Below are 21,917 nucleotides of genomic sequence, written 5' to 3' on the forward strand. Positions count from 1 at the left end.
CGGTAGCGCACAGAGCACACCAGTCTCACATGGTGCAGCATCTTCCGAGGGAAACCCAATGCGACCCACAGGCGAGATGTTGGAAACTCCTGGAAATCCGGGGGAACTTCCACAAATATCATGAGTCAGCCCGATCTGGGAGCCAAACCCGAAGCAACACTGCTTTATACAAAGATGGGACTGCCGTTGACAAGGCGTCCCTCAGCAGCCACGTTCAGCTCAAAGCTGTGACTCGTGGGGAAGGCTGCGCCCATGAACAGCTGCAGGGAGAGCTCACTCCCCGCCCCGCGCCCCCCAGGCTGGCTCCAAACCCAGCCCAGGGCCTTTCCATGCTGTAGCCTCTGCGTGGACCGACCATCCCTAATCTTCTCGGGTCACAGGCCTGGCTCCATCTGTCATTCAGGTCTCGGTTCAATGTCACCTCCTCCAGAAGCCTTTCCCGACCCTCAACCTAAGGCTACCCGCACCACGTCAGCCGCTCTGTCACCTCCCGTGCCCTGCGGGAGCTGGAATTGTCTTGTTCACTTAATTTTTCATGTGTGTGTCTGCCTGCCCCTTCTAGGGAGTCAGAGGAGTGATTTCAGCCAAGCACACGGCTTGTTCACACCCCAGCCCTACCCCTTCCCAAACCTGAGACCTCAGGCCAGTGACTTGACCTCTCTGTGCCTCAGGTTCTCACCTGTAAAATGGGTATAAGATTCATTTCAAGCAAAAGGTGTGACACACTCAGAATGAAGCTTGGGGTGCATTCCATGCTCACTAACGCTGAGCTCTCAGTCTAGAAAGTAGGTTAAAGCAGACATTTATTAAAGGGACAAAAATGTCCCCAACTTCACAGGACAGTGCTGGGATTAACTGAGAGGGTTCAGCCCAGGCTGGTACCCAATGTGGGCGGACCTCATCCTGACTCTTCCCTGCCCCGGGAGGCCAACCTGAAGGCTGGTCTCTGCTTACCAGCTACCTGTGCCCGAGGACAGGAACTCAGAGCTGGGCTTTGCAAACTGTCAAGAACAATACAAAAGTGAGGAATGATCTTCCCAGGGAACAGAAAAACGTGTTCCAGTTTCCAAATCAATGACCCAACAATTCCACTTCCCGGCATGTACCCAAGAGAATCAGAAGCAGGGACTCAACGAGGTACTTGTCCAGCCATTAGTCATAGCAGCCAGAAGGTGGAAGCCGCCCGAGTGCCCACTGACAGATGAGTGGATGACCCCTTGTGGCCCATCCACACAGTGAAGTATCACCCAGCCTCCGAGGAAAGGAAGCTCTGACACGTGCTGCAGTAGGATGGGCCCTGAAGGCACTGCGTTAAGTGAAAGGAGCCAACCACAAAGTGATAAATGGTGTGGGATTCCACTTCCGTGAGACACTTAAAGTCTTAACATCATAGCGACAGACAGCAGCATGGCGGTTGCCAGGGACTGCAGGGAAAGACACTTGGACTTAGTGTCTAATGGGGACTTAGCTTCAGGTTTCACAAGATGAAGAGTCGGGAGATGGGTGGTGGTGACGGCTGCCCCCAAATGTGAGCATATTGAATGCCACCCACTGAATGAATGTACACTGAACAATGGTTCAGGTGGTACACTTTATATGTACTTAACTGCACACACACACATGCAAAGGAAAAAGACCGTCACAAGAGTTAGTGGACAGGGGGTGTTACTGGCCCAACACTGATGTGGGAAACATCATATCTGGGTCCCCGCCGTCATTGTCCTGTCTCCACCGCCACTTAAACAAGTTTGGAGTGACTTGCCCCATTTCACAGATGAGGAAACTGAGGCCAAGGGGAGGTGAAGCAACTTGCTCTGCATCAAAGAGCCAAGAAAGGGCAAACCTCTACTTGCCTGAACGTCAAACTCAGGTAGACACTTGTACACCCATTATTCACAGCAGCCAACGTTCCCAAACCCTCTGCCACTCGTTCCCCTTCGCCCAAGGGCAATGCCCAGACGCCCAGCCTCTGGACATGGGTGGTGGGCCAGTCACTGAAATATGGGATCCAGGAGGAAGAGGGGAGTTGTCTGGGGGAAAGGGAGCAGAATAGATGGTGGAGACGCAGCGCTCAGAGGGGCTGGAGGCGGGAGACTGAGTGATGTGCATCCACCTGCATCTGCTCCTGTCCTCCCTCTTCTCCGGGAAGCCCACAGGGCCCCGCTGTGCCCAGGCTTCCTGTCCCATCCCCAGGGCCCAGCACAGCCTGGGGCCCCCAAACTCTGGGATCACCAATGAGTCCAGGAATGACAGGTCCTGAGGTTCTGACCTGCCCCTCAGCCAAGAGAGCCAGCCCACTGTCCTGAACGTTTGTTCTTGGATAACACTCAAGAGGCAGCCGTTCCCACCGCCTGAGGCCAGCCCTGAGCAGCAATGGAGCCAGTGAGCCACGAAGAAGCCAGGTTCACTTTCCCAGGCAGAGCTGAGAACATCGAGCCTGCTTCTGCTCCCTCCCATCACAGGGTCCCAAACCCACCCACTGCTCCCCATCTCCCCCACCCCCCACAGCTCTGCCCAGATCGACAGTGTCCGGGGGGCCGTGGGGAGTTGTTGCCACAGGCTTCCCTGGCCAGAACTCCAACCAGCTGCTCTGCAGGGAGGAGCCAAGTGTGAGAAACTAGCTCCCCCTCTCCCCTCACCCCCAGTGTCTGAACCATGATCTACTTCGCACCAGTGGGAGGAGGAGGGAGAGGGAACACCGTGGGAAGGGGAGGGCGTCCACAGCCTCTACTTGCCTGAACATCAAACTCCTGCAGGAGGCCGGTGATGGTCTGTGGAGAGAAGAGGGAGATGGTCAGTTTCATCAAGGTTCCTTGCTTCTCCAAACCCTGAGCCTGTGTCTACCCTCCCTCCTCTGCGGAGCCTCCCTAATTCCTCACAAAGGGAGACTTTTCATCTCAAAGAACAGTCCGGCAGGAAAGGAGACACATTAGCTGGGTTCCTTTTTAACTACTGCCTCCGTGCGAAAAAGATCTGAAGGTCTCAGCTGACCACAAGCTTGTGAGAGACAAGACTGTAATTACCTATGATGTGGCCTCCTGACCTCCACCCATGTGCTACACTTTTAAATCTCAGGCCCGACCATGCCACTCTCCTCACATTTCTTCCCTGGCTGCCCATCTTCTGTATTAAAATTCAGTCTCTTGTGAGTGGACACGGAGAACAGAGACCTCTACGCATTTCCCTCAGTCCTACAATTCTGTTTCCAGCCCAAAGCCCATCTCGCCCCAGGGCTATCCGGATGTGGAGCACGCAGGGTGAACAGCATGGGCTAGCAGACGAAGGCCCGCCGCCTGCTTTTGTAAATAAAGTTTTATTGGAACACAGCAAGCCCGTTCACTTCCATGTTGCTATGGCTGCCTTCATGCTGTCATCGTGGAGCTGAGTGGTGCCACGACGGTATGGCCAGCAGAGTCTACGGTAGTTCCCATGTGGCCCTTCACAGAACACGCTTGCAGATCCTGAATGTACAATCATAATAAGGGTTTGGCAGCTTCTAAACGCAGCTGCCACCCACGTGGGCAGCTCCCCTCCCGTCAGAGATGAGTGTCTGTGTCTGTAAAACTCAGAAGGGAAAGTCTGTGACGCGACCGAGCTAAACCAGAGCGGCCACACCCAGCGTCACCAAGGAGCCCGATGAGCAGTCGGTTCACCACGGGCAGCTGGTCTGGCTGGGCTCCAGGCCCCCACACAGTGTAACTACATGACCGAGGACATATCAAGCTCCACGAGACTCAACTTCCTCTTCTGTCAAACGGGAACAATCCCAGAACCCAGTTCTCATCCTGCTGTTACCCCGAGAGAACCCGAGGGACGCGGTGGCCCAGGCTCGCAGGACCCGGTCTTCATGCTGATTCCTACTTGGGAAGCACTTGGTTGACCTTAGAACAGGGGTGGGGAACGTCTGGCCCGCAGGCCGTGTAAGGCCCTCGAAATCATGGGGTCTGGCCCTGCCGAGGCATTAGGGGTGAGCTCACGGAATGCTTGACCAAATACAGCAGGCTAGTTTTTAAGTTGATAATTTTGGATGGCCTGCGAATGATGTGATAAATATCCAAATGGCCTTTGGCAAAAAAAAAAAAAATGGTTCCCACCCCTGCCTTAGGGTAACTTCACTTTTGAGCCTGAACTTTACATTTTTGAAAAGAGGCATCCTCACAGGCAGTGTTGCCTCTCAGTGAGAGCTGGGAAGGGAACATAGTTTAAAATACGACGACGTCACTTCTACAGCAAATGTGAAGGCTCGTCGCATTTCCATAATGGAAAGCCAACGTAGGGAAGGCCAGGCCAGGAGGGACCTGCCTGCTCAGCCGCAGGGCAGGGCCGGCTCTTTCCCAGGGAGGCCTGGCTGACATGAAAGGTTTGGCCGACAAGACGATAAGAGCTGTAGCAGCAGGAGCTCAGGCGCACAGCTTATCTCCTCCGCGCCAGGCGGCGGCAGCCCACTCCATCCTCACTGTGGCCCCAGGACATGAGTCCCAGTGTCACTGGTGTAAACCTGGGGAACTGGAGCATGAAGGTTGACGCGTTTGCCAGCGGTGGACAGAGCTGCCGAGTGTCACGGCCAGGATCTGAAGCCAGGCAGGCGGGCCCAGGGGACATGTGTGACCTTCACCTCGAAACGAGGGGGTAGACAGAGCCTGTGGGCAGTGGGCTTCCGGTCGCATGTTCCAGAACCACAGATGTCAGAGGTGGGTGGCGCCTACAGGAGCTCTAGTTCAATGCCCTTCTTTGCATATGGGATCAGAGAGGTGTGGGCAGAGAAGCCCAGATTGTGGGCAGGGGCCCGGCCTGCAGTGCCAGAGCATGTAGTGGCCACACTGGGCCTGGAACAGGTACCTTTGTGCCTCTGCACACCTGGACAAGGAGACCCGTGGAAACAAGGAAGTGGTGGACACGTGTGTGTATGTGTTCATGTTGTGCACACACGTGTGCCCTTGTATGACTGTGCATGTGATGGGGGGAACAGGAGCATCTCCACTCACCTCCCCTTTCTCCACCAAAGGCTTCACCTCGGCCAGGTCCACGTCCTGCAGCTCCCGAGACATGTCCCTGCTGTCAGCTGCCTGGGAGGGGACAAAGGCCAGGAGGTTAGCACTTCCTGCTGAGATGGTTCCTGAAGGAAGCAGATCCAAGGCTCGAAAACGAGCCCTCACTCTGCCCCGCGGCTTCTACCTTCTGCACCTGTCACCAGGCCCCTCCTTCAGGCCATCAGACCCCTCCTTCAGGCCATGAGGCCCCTCCTACAGGCCATGAGGCCCCTCCTACAGGCCATGAGGCCCCTCCTACAGGTCATCAGGCCCCTCCTACAGGCCATACCACTCCTCCTACAGGCCATGAGGCCCCTCCTACAGGCCATCAGGCCCCTCCTACAGGCCATGAGGCCCCTCCTACAGGCCATCAGACCCCTCCTACAGGCCATGAGGCCCCTCCTACAGGCCATGAGGCCCCTCCTACAGGCCATCAGACCCCTCCTACAGGCCATGAGGCCCCTCCTACAGGCCATCAGACTCCTCCTACAGGTCACCAGGCCCCTCCTACAGGTCACCAGGCCCCTCCTACAGGGAATGAGGCCCCTCCTACAGGCCATGTGGCCCCTCCTACAGGCCATGAGGCCCCTCCTACAGGCCATGAGGCCCCTCCTACAGGCCATCAGACCCCTCCTACAGGCCATGAGGCCCCTCCTACAGGCCATAAGGCCCCTCCTACAGGCCATGAGGCCCCTCCTACAGGCCATAAGGCCCCTCCTACAGGTCACAGGGTCCCTCCTACAGGTCACAAAGCCCCTCCTACAGGTCACCAGGCCCCTCCTACAGGTCATCAGACCCCTCCTACATGTCACCAGGCCCCTCCTACAAGTCACGAAGCCCCTCCTAGAGGCCACAAGGGCCCACATACCCACATCACCATCCCAGCCTTGCCCCTGAGGCAGGAACTGAGGCTCATGGAAGCAACCACGTTGCTAATGAAACAGATCGATTCTCAAAACCAGTCCTCATATCCAGTCCAGACCCCCCACCACCCAGGACATTTCTCGCTGCATTTGAGAAAGAGAACTGCATCCCCAGGTTGACAGCCAAAAGGGGACAGGAGGTCACAGGAGGCCCGCCATGTGCAGGCATGGCACACACTTCCTCCTCCTTCACCCTCCGAGTGTCCCCAGCAGGGGCAGCCTCAAACCCGGGGCCTGCCAGGCTGGAGGTGGGATTTCCAAACAAAAGGAGCCCAAGCAGCTGGGGCCGGGGGCCAGAGGAGGCCCCGCTGGCTGTGGCGCGGCAGGAGCAGAGGACGGGGGCGAGGAACAGGGTCCCAGAGGGTGGATCTGCCGTCACCCACTCCCCAGGAGCCAGGCTTGGGCGGGGCGTGTACTGAGCACACGCCCGGGAGCTTGGTCTGGGAGCTGGAGATAGAAACATTTATTCTCAGATAAAGGCAAGTGACGCCCCCCCCAACACTGGGCGAGGCACACAGTCCCAGAGTGAGGGTGAGCGCCACAGCCGGCGGCAGGGACAGGGAGGAAGCCGCAGGCGTCCAGGTGTCCCCGCTCACAGACCCGGCCTCCTGCACCCTGGACCGACCAGGCAACCTGCTGAAGACCAGGCCGGCGAGGCCCTCCATTGCCATGCTCCAGAGCAGAAACCCAGGCCCCCAGTTCCCCGGGGCCCCACGGACGCCACGCCGGAGAGAGCGCAGCCTCTGAAATCCCACCAGGTGGGCTGGTCCGAGGCCGGCCCCCGGAACCCCCAGGACCCTCCCGGCGAGGCCTCTCAGAGAGCAGCCGGCAGCACAGCCCGGGCCGCCCCCTCCCGCCCCGGTGCCGACACATGGCATTCTGGGGGCAGATCCCCTGCGACGCTCCGGTCTGGGCCCCGTATAATTCCCCAGTCGATAAGCAGCCCCACAAGAATGCAGCCTTTGGAGTCCAGGTTCCAGAACATTCTGAAAACAAAGTCGGTTTCATATCTGCCAGCATTCCTGGGCAGCGGCCAGCCCGGAGGCCGGAGGCATGAAAGCCGAGGTCGGACAGCCTCGCTAACTCAGCGTGTTCGTGGTCCCGGGACTCTGGCCCCACGGCCACGCCGCCTACACAGCCTAGAGAGCCTTCCAGAAGCCCAGGCAGTGCCACCCCCTGCAGAGGGTGACAGGACCAGGGTGAGAGGGGGGTCTGCCACTGTCCCCTGGCCGGGCTCAGGCAGCCCTTCTACAGCCCCCTCCAACCCCCAGGCCATCTTCAGCCCCCACCCCCACCCCCGCCAGGCCATCTTCAGCCCCCACCCCCACCCCCGTGGGCTCTGAGGAGGGCAGCCTCATTGTATCGCTACCTGGCCCACCTGTGGCTCCTGCCATTCCACCAGGGGCAAAGTGGGGCCACCACTCGCTTGCTGAATAGATGAACAGGGTTTATGCAGCTTACTAGCAAGGCCTGTGTTTAAATTCACTATTTTTTAAAATATATATTTTGGTTGATTTCAGAGAGGAAGGGAGAGGGAGAGAGAGAAACATCAATAATGAAAGAGAATCCTTGTTCAGCTGCCTCCTGCATGCCGCCTACTGGGGATAGAGCCGCAACCCAGGCATGTGCCGTGACAGGAATCAAACCCAGGACCCTTCAGTCTGCAGGCTGACGCTCTATCCACTGAGCCAAACCAGCTAGGGCTAAACTCAGAGGTTGAAAACTGGCCAGTCTCCCTTAAATATTTGAGAATTGCTGAGTATGGAGCCAGAGGGGGCTCATGGAGCGCAGCCTTGTGCTGGAGATATTTATAAAAAAATATATTTTTATTGATTTCAGAGAGGGAGAGAGAGATAGAACATCAATGATGAGAGAGAATCACTCATTGGCTGCCTCCTGCACACTCCACACTGGGGATCGAGCCCGCAACCCGGGCACGTACCCTGACCGGGAATCGAACCGTGACCTCCTGGTTCATAGGTCACCGCTCACCACTGAGCCATGCTGGCCGGGCTGGAGACACTTGTGTCATGACTGGGAGATGCTACTGGCATCCAGTGGGTGGAGACCACGATGCTGATGATCAGCTAATCATCCGACGGGGCACAGCACAGTTCCGGAGCCGAGTCCTCTGGCCCCTACAGCTGAGCTGACACCCTGGTTACACCAGGAAGCGCCCCAGGACCCCGAGTCTGCAGGGAGACGGAGCACAGCAGAAGCAGCCTCTGCACTCTTTGTCCCTGGGGGTGGGGGCGCGGCAGGCCTGGGACGGCCTGCCTTTAATGAGTGCAAATGCCCCGGCAGGGAGGGCGGGGCCTGGCCCTCCATCTAGGTCACTGCCCGATGCCCGAGGCTGCCCACTCCGGGGCAATGGGCAGGGAGACAGCTGGCTGCCCCATCCTGCCAACCTGGGCCGGTTGAAGGCCAACACTTGCCCTATCTCTGTTGCCTTGAACTCTGCAAACGTGTATTTCTGAGGCTGTTTGTCTAAAGCAAATCTTATAAGAAAGTTCAATATAAAAAAACAGATTTACATACACCCTTCCCCCCAAAAAAAGGGGGATAAAGCGGGGGGGGGAGCAGACATGCTTTGAATGAAGCCAGGGAAAAAAGCTTGACCCCCCCCCCCCCCAGCAGCCCCGGGTTCCCCCTCCCTCCCACCTGTCCCTACCCCATGAGGCAAGACCTGACCTCAAAGACCCCTGGGGTTCAGGAAGCTCAGTTCCAAACCGTGACTCATCCGGACGTGGCTTCCTGGGCCAGGCCCTCATGTGCCCAGCACGGAGCGAAGCACCCGTAACAGCCTTGTGGACGGCCCACCACGTGACAAGCGGGGGCATGGCCACGAACCAGCAGGCCCGGGCCTGGCCGGCGGAGCCCCCAGCTCATGGGGCAGGTACGCCCCAGGGTCCCCCAGCACCGCCCACCATCAGGCCAGTCCTGACGGCCCTGGCCCACGAGGCCGCGCTGTCCTGCAGGCTGGGGCGGAGGTGGCCTCCGTGACCGCCGTATCTCCAGGGCAGTTCCCCACCCCGACCTGCCCACCCTGGGCCTGGGTGGGTCATCCTTGGTGGTGGAGGCTGGCGCTACACTGCAGGTCAGCCGCCCCCTGGCCTCGCCCCCAGATGCCAATAGCCCACACCCACCCTCCCCTCCCCGGTGAGAACCGAAAACATCTGTGCACTTTGCCAAATGCCCTCTGGGGGCAAAACCGCCCTGGTTAGGAACCACTGGCCTAGGGCGGTTCCTGTATGAATGCAGAGAGTATCTGGTAGATCCGACTCTTATTCTATCTCGTGTGCCTGCACACCCACTCACACACTCACACTCTCACACTCTCTCACACTCACACACACACTCACACACTCACACACTCACACTCTCACACTCTCTCACACTCACACACACACTCACACACTCACACACTCACATTCTCACACACACTCACATTCTCACACACACACTCACACACTCACTCTCACACTACACTCATTCTCACACACACACACACTCACACACCCACGCACTCACACACTCACATTCTCTCTCTCACACACACACTCACACTCTCTCACACACGCACCGGCCAGCTGCAGGTTTCTGAGGACGAGGCTGAAGTCCCAGGGGTTGGAGGCACATCCTGAGATGGGTCAGCACAGGTGGGTGGCCGGGACGAGAGGCCGCTAGGCTGTGTCACACTCTTACTGCTTCTCTCGCTCTCCCTCCTAAAGTTTCGCTGTGGATTCAAATGCACCAAGCCCAAGACCAGGAGGCCCACAGGAAGGAGCAGGTCCCACGTGGACCTCCTTCGCTGGGAGGGAGGGGCAGTGGGGGGTTACCTGGTTGGGGCTGCTCCGCTGATGCCCCCCAACCGCCCACACCAGGGGTCACCCCCCGCCGCTCAAGGCCCTGCTTGGCTCAGCAGGTTCTCCCCTGGGCTTGCGGCCGAGCGCTGGATGCCAGTGCCCGCCCCCCTCTGCCGCCTCCTGGAAAGTCCCAGCCCAGAATGTCGGGCTGAAAGGGCCAAGGTCATCGTTCAGCAGACCATTCAGCAGACCGGGTGGCAGGGCCAGGCCACATGGGGGCCGTGGGTAGGAGCCCAGATGTCCCCTCCCGGGCCTCCCGCTCCACCGGGCAGGAGGGTGGCTGGTGCGGTCCCTCCAGGAAGCGCAGGCGGAAGGCCCTCCAGACAGGGAGTTAGTCGGCCCGGGCTCCTTCCACTAAAACCCACTCGGTGCCAAGACTGGGGCCCACGTCACCCGCCAGCTGCCCGACGGGTTCCTATCACCACGTCTTCCTTTCGCTCTGCCCTCCCAGAAGGAATTCAGAGAAAACCAACATCAGATAAGCGGCAGGTGGCCAGGAGCTAGGGGAGAACTGGAGGGTCAGACCTGGCTGTCATCATGTATTAGATCTGTGATTCCCCGCAAGTTATCTAACCTCTTAGCCTCGGCTTGCTCACCTGTAAAATGGGCATAAATAATCCTGCTCCCGGTGAGTACCAGTGGGGCTTAAACTCTGGCACATAGAAGCTGCTAAATAGCTGCTTAATTAACCAGTGCAGTTTCCCTTCCTGGTTGCCTCAGAGACCAGGGACATCTATGAGGACACAGCCTGTGTTTTATACGCCGTTAGCCTCACAGCGATCCAGCAAGGATGGGGGGAGGGGGGCATAGAAGACGCCTGGCAAACACCACATGAGTTTTCAACGATTGGACCCAACGTGCCACCTCGGGGGTCTCCTCTCCATTAGTGACGCTGGTCGCTGAGTAAGGAAGGCCCAGGGGCTGGGCAGATCCCTTTCCAGTCCAACAGGCCCAGGGGACAGTCAGCAAGGAGCTGGGCCTCCTGGCTTCTAGGGGAAGCCAAGCCTGGGATTTGCCGGGAGAAGGCAAGACCGTGACCCCGAGGATCGGAGGGCAGCAGGCAGAGGCACCTGGGGCACGCTGAGGCCGCCTGAGAGCTGTGAAGAATTGTGAAGAGAGGGACACAGCCCGCCATTCTCAAAAGCCACGGTGGAGCAGCAGGAACCCTGGCTTAGGAGTCGGGCGTGGGAACGCCGCCACCCTCTCGCCACATGACTTTGACCATGGCATTCATCCCCCATCTGTAAAATAGGCAGCCTGTGCTCCATGCACATCACATGGTCCATGAGAAACATGGGCAGATGGGTCCTGAGGCAGGACAGGGCTGCGCAAAGAGGCCCAGACACAGGCGTCTCGCTAGGGCGCGGCCCAGCTCAGCGCTGCCTGGATCTGCCTGGGAGTCCCTGTCCCGCTCCTGACGCAGGCCCCTCGCTGTCTGAGATGGGAGCCTCCCTCCTGGGCCCCTGGAACTTCCAGGATGGGGGCAGAGGTGGCGTCTGGTGACACGCATAGGGGTCTCCGGGACGCGGCCACCCCAGCAGGACTGGCCCAGGAGCAACCCACACAGACGCCCATGATCCCAGCAACAGGGGCGACTTCTGTGGGGCTTGCTGGGCTCTGAACTCTGCCCTCCCTTAGAGCAACCCTAGCAAATAGGCACCATTTCATGGATGGGGAAACTGAGGCACAGAGACAGTAGGAAGTGTGCCCCAAGTCACTGAGCATCATGCCGGCACAGGTGAAAACAACCCTCACAGCTCAGATGACCATGACCTCCGCTCGCAGTAAATGTGCACACACACTGTGTGCCCACCTTAGCCGAGGTAGGATGCTCTAAGGAAGGGAGCTGGGGGGGGGGCGCGGGGGGGGCTCACCAGCATCTCCCCCACCCTCCAAAGTCCCCAGGGTGCCACCATGAGCAGGCCAGGCTTCGGGCAAAGTCCACCACTTAGATTTCCCTCTTCTCCCTTCGAAGGACTCAGAGGGCTCCTGGAACTGCCAACTCCACACTTTGAAAGAGCGGCCACAGCTTCATTCTGCAAGGAGGCCCGGGAGGGTGGGTGTCATCATCCCAGCTCACGGGGGGGGGGCGGGGGGGGCGGCGGGGGGGGGGCGGACCTGAGGCCCCAGAGCAAAGGCCCACGTGACTCCCTAAAAGCCTGACTGCTCCCCACGGGGAAAGATGGAAACTGCCCCCTAGGATGTGGGTGCAGGTGTGTGTGTGTGGGGGGGGGGCATGGCCTCCTGGAGTCCTTTAATGAGGCAGAGAAAGAGGGCGGGAGAGAGATCGCTGACAACTGGCATGGACTGTGACTGGCAGCACCGGCCCGGCTGCTGTCCGCTCCGCAGCGCGCGGCTCCCAGCCACAGTTCTTTCCAGCTCACTGGGCGCTTCTAGGACGAGCGGGGAAGGGTCTCGGCATCTTCCCGGAAGGTTCCAGAGAACAGGCCGGGGCCCCACGGGCCTCATGGAAAGCAGCCTTGGGGTACGCCCTGGACACCCCACCTTGCTGTGGATATGTTCTCGGTCCTTTCTTTGCCAAAGAGGTTTTGGCGACAAGCTGCAGGGCCGTTCACGGGCTCGGGGTGCTTTCTGCACATTTGAAACTCGGGGCCTTCCCGCTCTAGATGTTTTTCTTTCTTTTGTAAATAATATGTTTTTTATTGATTTCAGAGAAGAAGGGAGAGAGAGATAGAAACATCAATGATGAGAGAGAATCATGGATCGGCTGCCTCCCACAAACCCCCCACTGCAGGTCAAGCCCGCCACCCGGGCCCGTGCTCTGACCGGGAATGGAACCGGGACCTCCTGGTTCCTAGGGCGACGCACAACCACTGAGCCCCACCAGCCGGGCTCTCCGTGTTTCTTCTTATGTAATCCACCTCGTCAACCATTAGGACCTCCGAGAACGCCCTCCAGCTTCGGGAAGGAAGGTGGACAATAAGCTCTCCAAGTCCACGCAGTGATGCCGGAGAAGACAGCCAGACCAGGGATTCCCGGGGCGCCCTGTGCTTTGCACGGGGCCTGCAACACGGCAGCATTCAAGGAATGCTCTGGCGTGGCAAGAACGGAGCAGGAACGTGCACAGCAGGAGCGCGCCGACGGCACGCGTCCCCCGGGTGCAAGGCTGGAGCTGGCACGGCATTCCTCTGTGCTCCCCGGAGCCCAGGCCCGCAGAGAGGCGGGGAGAGGGTCTGGGCCCAGGTAGCAGGAAGCAGAGGGGCGGTGGTCATCACTGCCCACCCCCTTCTCTGCAGCGCCACCCCGAAACCTGCAGGCAGCTGCTCGGTGGAGTTTTGGCAGCTGGAACAATTTTTTTCTAAAATATCTTTTTATCGATTTGAGAGAGAGAGAAAGGGAGAGGGAGAGATAGAAACATCTATGCAAGAGGAACATCCATCGGCTGCCTCCTGCACACCCCCTGTTGGAGACTGAGTGGGCAGCCCGGGCATGTGCCCCGACCGGGAATCGAACCTGTGGCCTCTTGGTGCATGGGCCGGAGCTCAGCCCACTGAGCCACACTGCCCAGGAGGTAGCAGGAACGATTTGTTTGGCAGACTGTCTGAGGCAGGGGTGGGGAACGTCCGACCAGCCAGCCACATAAGGCCCACGAAACCATGTGGTCTGGCCCTGCCACGGCAGTAGGGGTGAGGCAATGAGATGTTTGACCAAATATCAGGCTGCTTTTTAAGTGGATCATTGTGTATGGCCCGCGAATGACGTTATAAACATCCCAACGGCCCTCCCCGCCCCTGGTCTGAGGGGGCGCGTGTAATAACCAGAAGCCGAGGCCACGGGTCAGGCTACAGGGTTTTTCTGCGAATCTGGGGGACAAGGCTGAGCTCGCTGGACGGCCCGGGAGGTAGTGTGCTGAACGCACACAAACGGGGCCAGTGTTCGCGGAGGAAGTGGAACCAGACTCTTCCTATAAACCCCGTGACCCGAGATGGGATGCTCGCCACGGCGACAGTGCCCTCCCCGCCACGGTCCTTCCACCCTCCATCCGGGGGGGCCTTCCAACCTTTCCTAACACTGTGGCCCGAGGCCTCCCCTTCTCGAATGGAGGTTTCCTTCTGACCCACTCGGAGTGCCTGCTCAGTGCCAGGCCCTCGGGCCCCAGGGGGTGAGGAGAGAAACACAGTCCAGAATGGTCCAAGGAGGGCAACATGGGGACCCGGAGGGCGCCCAACCCCGCCTGCAGGACAGCATCTGGAGAGAGCAGGGAGCTGGGCGATGGCGTGGACAGGGGGCAGGGTGAGGGTCCCGGGCTGGAGCCTTACAAAGACCTCATCCTCAAGAATGCCTCTTGTACCCACACTCAGAGGGGCTGCCTAGAACCTTCTCAAAGCCAACAGGGTGGAGCCGGGCTCAGGATGGGGCAACAGGATGAAAGCCCGGTCCCCACCACCTCTGTAAGCGGAGCTGCTCCTGGGTATACGTGTCAGACTTGTTCGGAGGTCTCCACGGGCCTAAGGAGGCGGGAGTATAAAGTGGATGAACTCCGGCACGGGCATTCCAGACGGCTACGGAGTCTTGTTTGCTCCCACCTCAGTTGGAGGAACGGCCCCTGAAGCTACAAAAGTCTCCAGAAGGGTCCCCAGAGGTGGGCGGGGTGGGCAGGACTGCAGGAATTGTCAGGAAGGAAAGCCAAAGACCGGATCCCACACAGACCTGCCGGTGGCCCCAAATTCTGTAATCTGTCCCATTCCGTGTTGCCAACGCCGGCACCCAGGGGCCCAGGTCTCTCCTTGCAGGACACCCACCCAGAGCATCACTGGGCTCCACTGGCCCCCAAGCCCCCCCTCCTCTGTGCACACCCCCTTCAGCAAGCCTGCGCCGGCCCAGCGGGAGGCCGGGCAGCGTTCGGGAACTCATCCTCGGGTCTGCAACAGAGCCTGACACACAGCAGTCCCTGTCGTCAGCTGCAGAGAGAAGGGTCACATACGAGGGCAGGCTCGGGACCAGACTGAGACCAGGAGGCAGGAAGGGCAGCTTGCAATGAACCAGGACACCTGGTCCATGGTCCAAAGACAGGTCCAGGTCCCTGACGCAGGCCGAGGAGATGCCTTGAGAAGGTCATGTGTGCGAATTATTAGCAGAAACCTACGTGGTGTTCCCACAGACTGAGCCCTATTCTCAACTCTTGAACATGAATTAACTCAGTTAATACTACACGTCCTCATGAGGCCAAGGGTATGATTCTCATTTTCCAGGGGAAGAAACTGAGGCACTGAGCCCCTCATTGCCTGTCCATGCCTCTCACCCCAGCAGCTCTCCAATCACCCCAACGTGTCAGGGAAAAGAACACCGGTTTTCAAGTCCGACTCTCTGGGTTCAAAGCCTGGCTCTCCCACTCTGAGCCCCGAGGCTACAGGCGAGTCCCTTCAAAGCCCTGGCCTCAGTTTGCTCATCCATTCAGTGGAGCCAACGCGGCTGAGGCAGAACCAGAGCTGTTTCGAGGACGCTAGGGGCGAGGGGATGCGGCAGCTGACCTGGAGAGAGATGTCCTGCCCCTCCCCTGACCCCTCCCGCTGGAATCTTAGATGCTGAGTCATCGCCCTGGCTTCCTTTGGGAGGCTCAGGGAACTTGAGTCATGCCTTGGATGGGGTTCCCTGGAGCTGGGTCCCATCAGAGAAGCACAATGGAACCCTTCCTTCCCATCCGCACCAAGGCAGCTCAGGCCGGGAGGTTCCGGGCACCCCAGTGGCCCCAGCTCAGATCAGATCTTCAGTCCAACCTGGAGGGGGCAGCCTGGACCCAGCAGCTGCCCCTGGGCGGGTAGCGAGGGAGGAGGGAGGAGGGAAGAGGGAGGAGGGAGGCGTGCGGCGCTCTTTCTCGCCAGACTGCTTCTGTTGGTGACTCAAAAACACCTGCTGTACACTAAACACACGTAAACACACGAAACCCGCCCACATACTGTCCGGGACGTTTCCTCACCAGAAACTGCTCAAGATTGATTGACTTCTACCCTCTGATAGCATCTCCGACCCCTCCAATCCCCCCCCACAGGAGTGGGGCCTGGCGCGGCAGGTTCCAGTGCTACCTGGCCTTGGCGAGTTGCTCCCTGTCCCTGGGCCTCAGTCCCCAACTGTAAAATGGGAAGCAGGGGGGCCAGCCAGGTGTGCGAATGTGTAGCTCCATTCCAGGCGATCCAAGCAACGGCCGGCAGACCTGGCCTTGCTGGCTGCCCCAGGAGAAGCCAAACCCCGTGCTGTCCTGTCCGCCGAGACCACCTGGGCATCCAGTGCCCGAGCTCCTCCCCCGTGCCAGGCCCTGGGCCAGGCACCAGGTGACAGGGCGCGGCCGGCATAGCCTTCCTCCTCACCCTCCTGCAGCTCATCCTGGAGGTCACAGGTCAGGGGCACCCCGGCTTTCGCTCCCGATACCAGATCCCTGTTCCTCTGGAGGTGTCTCACAATTCCTGACTCTCCCGACCCCGACCCCAGCCTGTGCCACCTCAGCACTGGGCACCCAGGCCTGTGGTCTGTGCCTCCCCCACTTCTCCCCGGGCTGGTGAGCCCCTTGCAGGCAGGCTCTGGGCTTGCTCTCTCTGTGCCTTGCTGATTTCCATTCGCCTTCGGAAAACAGTAAAGACGCCAGCAGGAGCAGGCGGGGCTGGGCGGTGTGCCGGGAAACCCGGTTTTCATAGCGTGAAGGTTTGCATTTAGACGTTTGTTCCTTCGAGGCGGCTGAGAAGCCTGGTGCGGCGGGTGGGTGGTACGTACGAGGCGACTGGAGCCCTCCCGTGTGGCCAAGGGCTGGGTTCTCTTAGAACAGCTGTTCTCAACCTGTGGGTCGTGACCCCTTTGGCCCTTTCACAGGGGTCACCCAAGACCCTCCTGCACATCAGATATTTACATGACAATTCATCACAGTAGCCACATGACAGTGATGAAGTAGCAACAAAAATAATGTTATGGTTGGGTCACAACATGAGGGTCTATTTAAAGGGCCAGAGGGTTGAGAACCACTGTCTTAGAACATTCCATCTTTCCCAGGAACCTAACGGCACCCAACAACCTCAAGTGCCCAGGACATCGGTGAAGAGTTGGTCTTGGCCATGATAACGGCTGCCCCACACCCTGCCAGGCACCTCCCCCTTCCCCCGCCACAGATGGGGGCTGCCGCTGCCCGCAGGGGTGTCTGACAACAGAGGCAGAAGGCGACAGACAGCAGAACTGGGCTGGCGGGGGGAGCTTGTATGTTGGGGGTGAGGGTAGAGGGATGGGGTGGGGGGTGGGTTAAGAGAACCAGCCACTAAAACCCAGCTTCAGCTACTCATTTGACAGAGGCGGGGACAGCGCCGCTCCCCTGACCCCACCACGCTGAGCACGCCCTGCCCAGGGCTGAATCAGAGACCGCGGAGGCGCTCCCGCTCCCGGGATGGCCGAGCCATTCCAGCTGTTCTCTCCCCTGGAGAGCAGGCCAGGCAGGCCAGGCAGGGACAAGGAGGAAAGCGGGGGAGGGTGGGTGGAGGCGAAAATGACGCCATTCATAACCCAGCGGGCGCAGGGCCACCAGGGGCCCGCAGGACCCCTCCGGGCCAGGTCACCTATCAAGCGCAGCCACAGCGCCAACCCCAGCCACCTCTGGGGGCGCACCCTGCCCAGCAGCGCACGCACACACTGGCTCCTGCGCATGTTGTGGGAGCTGTAACACACCTCGTTCTCTCTCGTTCTCTCTCTCTCTCTCTCTCTCTCTCTCTCTCTCTCTCTCACACACACACACACACACACACACACACACACACACACACACCCCACCCTGGCGTCCAGGCTCAATCAGCCCCTGCTTTGCAGAGATGTATCCTTTCTGGCTCAGTCAGTTTGGGAACCAGACACAGCCACACCCCTTCTCCAGCCACATCTCCAGCTTCTACCCACCTCCTTTCCACACACGCGCGCGCAATCCCTCCTTCCCCAGACACCCCACTCCAGCGACACAGCCTCGACTCCCACAGCCCCCTCCACACACACGCTTTCACACCCCCAGGCCCTCCTCCTGCTCCCACTTCAGCGCGGCCAGCGGTGGTTCTGGGAGAACCTTGGGAAGGGGGATCCAGGTGTTCCCCGCCGGCTCTCCACCGCCTCCCCGACCCCCAGGACCCCGCATCCCCAGCTACAAGAAAGAAGCGCGGGGACTCGTCTTTTCCCCTCCTCTTCCCTAGTGGAAGCCTCCCGCTCCGGAGGTGCGCGCACCCCAAAGCCCTCCACACACCCGCGCCCGGGGTCGCCGCGCACTCGCAGCTCCTGGGACCACAAAGCACGGTCCAGGGGCTGCAGCAGCTCCCACAGGCGACAGACCCCCTCTGCCCGGCGAGAGGAGGGCATGGGCTTACCCAAGGGAGAGGGAGAGGCAACAGGCGCTGGAGCGAGGCTGGCGGTGCCAGGCGAGAACGGAGAGGAACCGCGAGGATGGGCGTGCGCGCACTCCGGAGACCAAGCGGAGAGCCAGGCGAGGTTTGTTTATGTCCCGGAGGAGGCAGATTTTATAGGCGCCGCGGCCCCGCCCCGCGCCTCGCCCCGCCCTGCCGGACACACCCCTCCCCGCGCTCGGCTCCCGGCCGCTCCTCCCGCTCGAGCCCGCGCCCACCTCGGCTCCGCTCCGGCAGCTCGGCCAGCGCCCGCCGGATCCGCCGCCTGTTGCGCAAGCCCAGCAGGGGCGCGGCGGGGCGGGGCGGGACCGCTGGCTCCGCCGTCCCCTACCTCTCCCGCACGGCCCGGACCTCTCCGATTGCAGTGGGCGTACGTGCACGGGGATGCGTTTCTGTGCTTGTGCGTGTGCGTGTGTGCGCGCGCTCATGTGTGTGCATGTGGACTTCCGTGTGTCCCTGTGTGACAGAGTGGCCCCCACCCATCTCGGCCTCCGAGTTCCTTCTTCTGAGTCCCGTCGCGCTACCCGCTGACATCCCTCTGGGGCCACTCCCCGACTTCTTCCAGGTCTTAGCCCCCAAGCCCCATGTGGCGGCTTTCCTGCCCTGCTGCCTCCTGCGCTCCCCGCCCCCACCAGCGCCCTGCCATTCTCACTCCAGGCCCCTCCTGTTGCATCAGCTCTCCGCTGAAGTCCTGGATCCCATGTCATCTCGCCCCTCCTGCCCGCCCCATCCTACTGCCTGGGGAGCCCCTTCCTCTCCGCCTCCCTTTCTAAACCCACCTGTCCCTCTGCCCCCAAGGCCTTCTCCCCTTCCCCCCAGCCTGGCTGGGAAGTCTCAAGGCTCCTCTCCTGGTTCCTGGAACTTCTCCAGCACCTTCCCAGCCTTAGCCCGCCTCTGCGGGGTTGTTTAACAGCTGCCTTTGTGTGCTCAACCTGCATCACATACTGGAATCCCCAGCGGATCTTCTTTAACAAGGTAGGAAGGGGAGCACCTCAGGGAGTGCAGAGCAGGCATTGGGGGTGTTTTAAAAGCTCCCAGGTCATTCTAATATGCAGCCCCGGGGAGAGACAGGTCTCTGGAGGAACATCATTGCAGAGGACAGGGATGTCACCCACAGTCCTTGTCCAGCCCCCTGCTCGCCTGGCATGTGCAGGCTCCCGTGCCCTCACCGCCCACCCTCCTCTGGCATTTGGGAACCTCCTCCCTCTGCTCAGAGCTGGGGACTTGGCTCTCCCCTGGGCGCCCCATTACCTCCCTGGGCCCTGACATCTACTTTCCCTGTCATTCCACAAATATTTTTTTAAATATATGTCTATTGATCTCAGAGAGGAAGGGAGAGGGAGAGAGAGGTAGAAACATCAATGATGAGAATCATTGATCGGCTGCCGCCTACACGCCCCCCTACTGGGGATCAAGCCTGCAACCTGAGCATGTGCCCTTGACCAGAATCGAACCTGGGGCCTTCCAGTCCGCAGTCCAATGCTCTATCCACTGAGCCAAACCAGCTAGGGCTCCACAAATATTTATGGAGCCTCTGCTGAGCCAGGCTCTGCGCTCAGCCACTGGGAAAAACACCGAAAAGGCAAAGTCCTGTCCTTCCGGGCCACAGCCGAGAGCCTGGTTCTCAATGCCCCCACTCACAGAAAGGGCAGCCACGCCGCTTCAATCGGGAGCTGGACGGGCACCCACGCTGTCCAGGCGCCATGCAGGACCTGGGGGCAGGGCGGTGACCGGAAGCGTGCCTCCTCCACAGCCACCTGCTGTCTGCAGACCCTCCCATGCCCAGCCATCTCTCTAGCAGCGTGCTTGTACCCCCTCACATTCACCCATCGCACTGACCTCCACTGCTTGGGCTTCCAGCAACCATGTCTTGAGCACCTGTGGTTTGCTACCTGCCCAAGGTACAGAGCGTGGAGTTCAAACGCCTACTCCTTCAGGAACGCCTGCAAACCCCGTGTGGGTGCTGGCGCAGGGCGCTCTGCCTGGCGAGGTCATTTCCTGCCCCTTTGAGGAAGTCTCTGGGACAGAGCGGCACAGACCTGCAGCCAGGGGCCCCCAAGTTGCCCAATGGGAGTCTGGGTTTGTGCTGAGGAGCCCCAGATTTCCAAAAGACAATGAGCAGAGAACTTAGGGCAAGGGGAGGGGTGGTTCCAGGAGCACAGGGAGGAGAAAAGAATTAAAACAGTGAAGGTGGATTTTCTAAAACCACGGTAGCCCCAGCCGGTTTGGCTCAGTGGGTAGAGTGGTGGCCTGTGGACCAAAGGGTCCCAGGTTCAATTCCAGTCAAGGGCATGTACCTTGGTTGCAGATCCCCGGCCCTGGTTGGGGCGCATGCAGGAGGCAACCAATCGATGTGTCTCTCTCACGTCGACGTTTCTCTCTCTGTCTCTCCCTCTCCCTTCCACTCTCTCTAAAAATATCCTTGGGTGAGAATTAATAATAATAATAAAAATAAATAAAATAAAATAAAACCCGGGTGAAAAGGGGACCCTTGCAGAGTCCAAATCAGCTTGGAAAAGTGCTGTGGACGGTGCCCGCGGACCTCACACTCCCTCTTCTAGGCCCCGCCCAGCCAGCGTCTTCCTGTTGGGATGGATTGTGGCTTCTCCCACTGAGTGCTGCATGCAGCCGTTTTTGTGTGGTGATGCTCCAGGAAAGACTGGCTTCGGGGCAACCCTGGTGCGCACCCAGGTGTAGGATGCTCACTCAGTGGAGTGGCCCCCCACCCTGGGAACTGAGAGGCGCCCACACCTCAGTCCCCAGCCCAGGCCGGCGGAGGCAGCCCTTGGAGCCCGAAGCCGGCGCGGTTGTACTGAGCTGTTTAATTACTTCATTCTCACTGGTCAGTACATGTGCATGTGCTGCAAATCCACCACAGGTGAGACTGAGTTTTCTGGACGAATGTCCCCCAGAGATTTGTATTTAGCAACACCTCCGCTTTTATCTTAGGATGTTTGAACTGAAAGGACCAGAGGGGTCAGCGGTTCCCAACCCTCTTCCTCAGAATGTGTGAGTACGCCGCAAGGGGCAGCTGGAGTTCATGGGGAAGAACATCTATTTCAGCACCTGGGGGCTGTGGTCCCCTGGGCGGCTACCCCACCTCTTTGTGCATCCACCTCCTCCATGTGCCCACAGAGGACGTGGGGGAGTGGAACCATCAAACTTTTATTTGTTCGTTTGTTTTTAATTTATTTTTACTTGATTTCAGAGAGGAAGGGAGAAGGAGAGAGAGAGAGAAACATCAGTGATGAGAGAGAGTCATTGATCAGCTGGCCCCTGCATACCTCACACTGGAGATGGAGCCCGCAACCCGGGCCTGTGCCCTGACCGGGAATCGAACCGTGATCTCCTGGTTCATAGGTCGACGCTCAGCCACTGAGCCACGCCGCCGGGCTGGTTAATACGTATTGAACAAATCTTTGTAGCACATCCACAGAGGGACCTACTTACTGGCCTGCTCCGGCGGCCCTTGCCTGGCCCCCAGCGCCTGCCCTGTTTTCTCAGCCGCCCTCTCCAATTCTCCCCATCCATGCTTGGCTGTCACCTGGAACCACCTCGCTCACAGATCCGGCCTGACTACACCTGCCATCGCTCCTGTTGCCCACGCCCTCCCGTGTGGCCATGGAGATGGCCTCGCACGTGTCCAGACTCCTCTCCGCCCAGTCACCGGGTTACTCACCGCTTTCCCTTGAATACACCCTCACGCCTTCATCTCTGAATCTC

The 21,917-nt window shown here is 59.5% G+C and overlaps 2 protein-coding genes across 2 annotated transcripts in view; one reads left to right on the forward strand and one right to left on the reverse strand.

Annotated features, from left to right (window-relative positions):
• NDRG1 (N-myc downstream regulated 1) overlaps positions 1-18,306 on the reverse strand; it is a 40,448-nt gene extending 22,142 nt beyond the window's left edge. The window contains exons 1-3 of the mRNA XM_059672355.1: positions 18,159-18,306; positions 4,986-5,066; positions 2,736-2,771 (exon numbers count right to left, since the gene is read on the reverse strand). Of these exons, the coding sequence (XP_059528338.1) occupies positions 2,736-2,771; positions 4,986-5,048 (99 nt within the window). The 5' untranslated portion in view covers positions 5,049-5,066; positions 18,159-18,306. The remainder of the gene's footprint in view (positions 1-2,735; positions 2,772-4,985; positions 5,067-18,158) is intronic.
• CCN4 (cellular communication network factor 4) overlaps positions 1-21,917 on the forward strand; it is a 967,918-nt gene that overhangs the window by 54,979 nt on the left and 891,022 nt on the right. The window lies entirely within an intron of this gene.

Source organism: Myotis daubentonii, chromosome 17, assembly GCF_963259705.1.
Source record: "Myotis daubentonii chromosome 17, mMyoDau2.1, whole genome shotgun sequence".
Classification (NCBI taxonomy): domain Eukaryota; kingdom Metazoa; phylum Chordata; class Mammalia; order Chiroptera; family Vespertilionidae; genus Myotis; species Myotis daubentonii.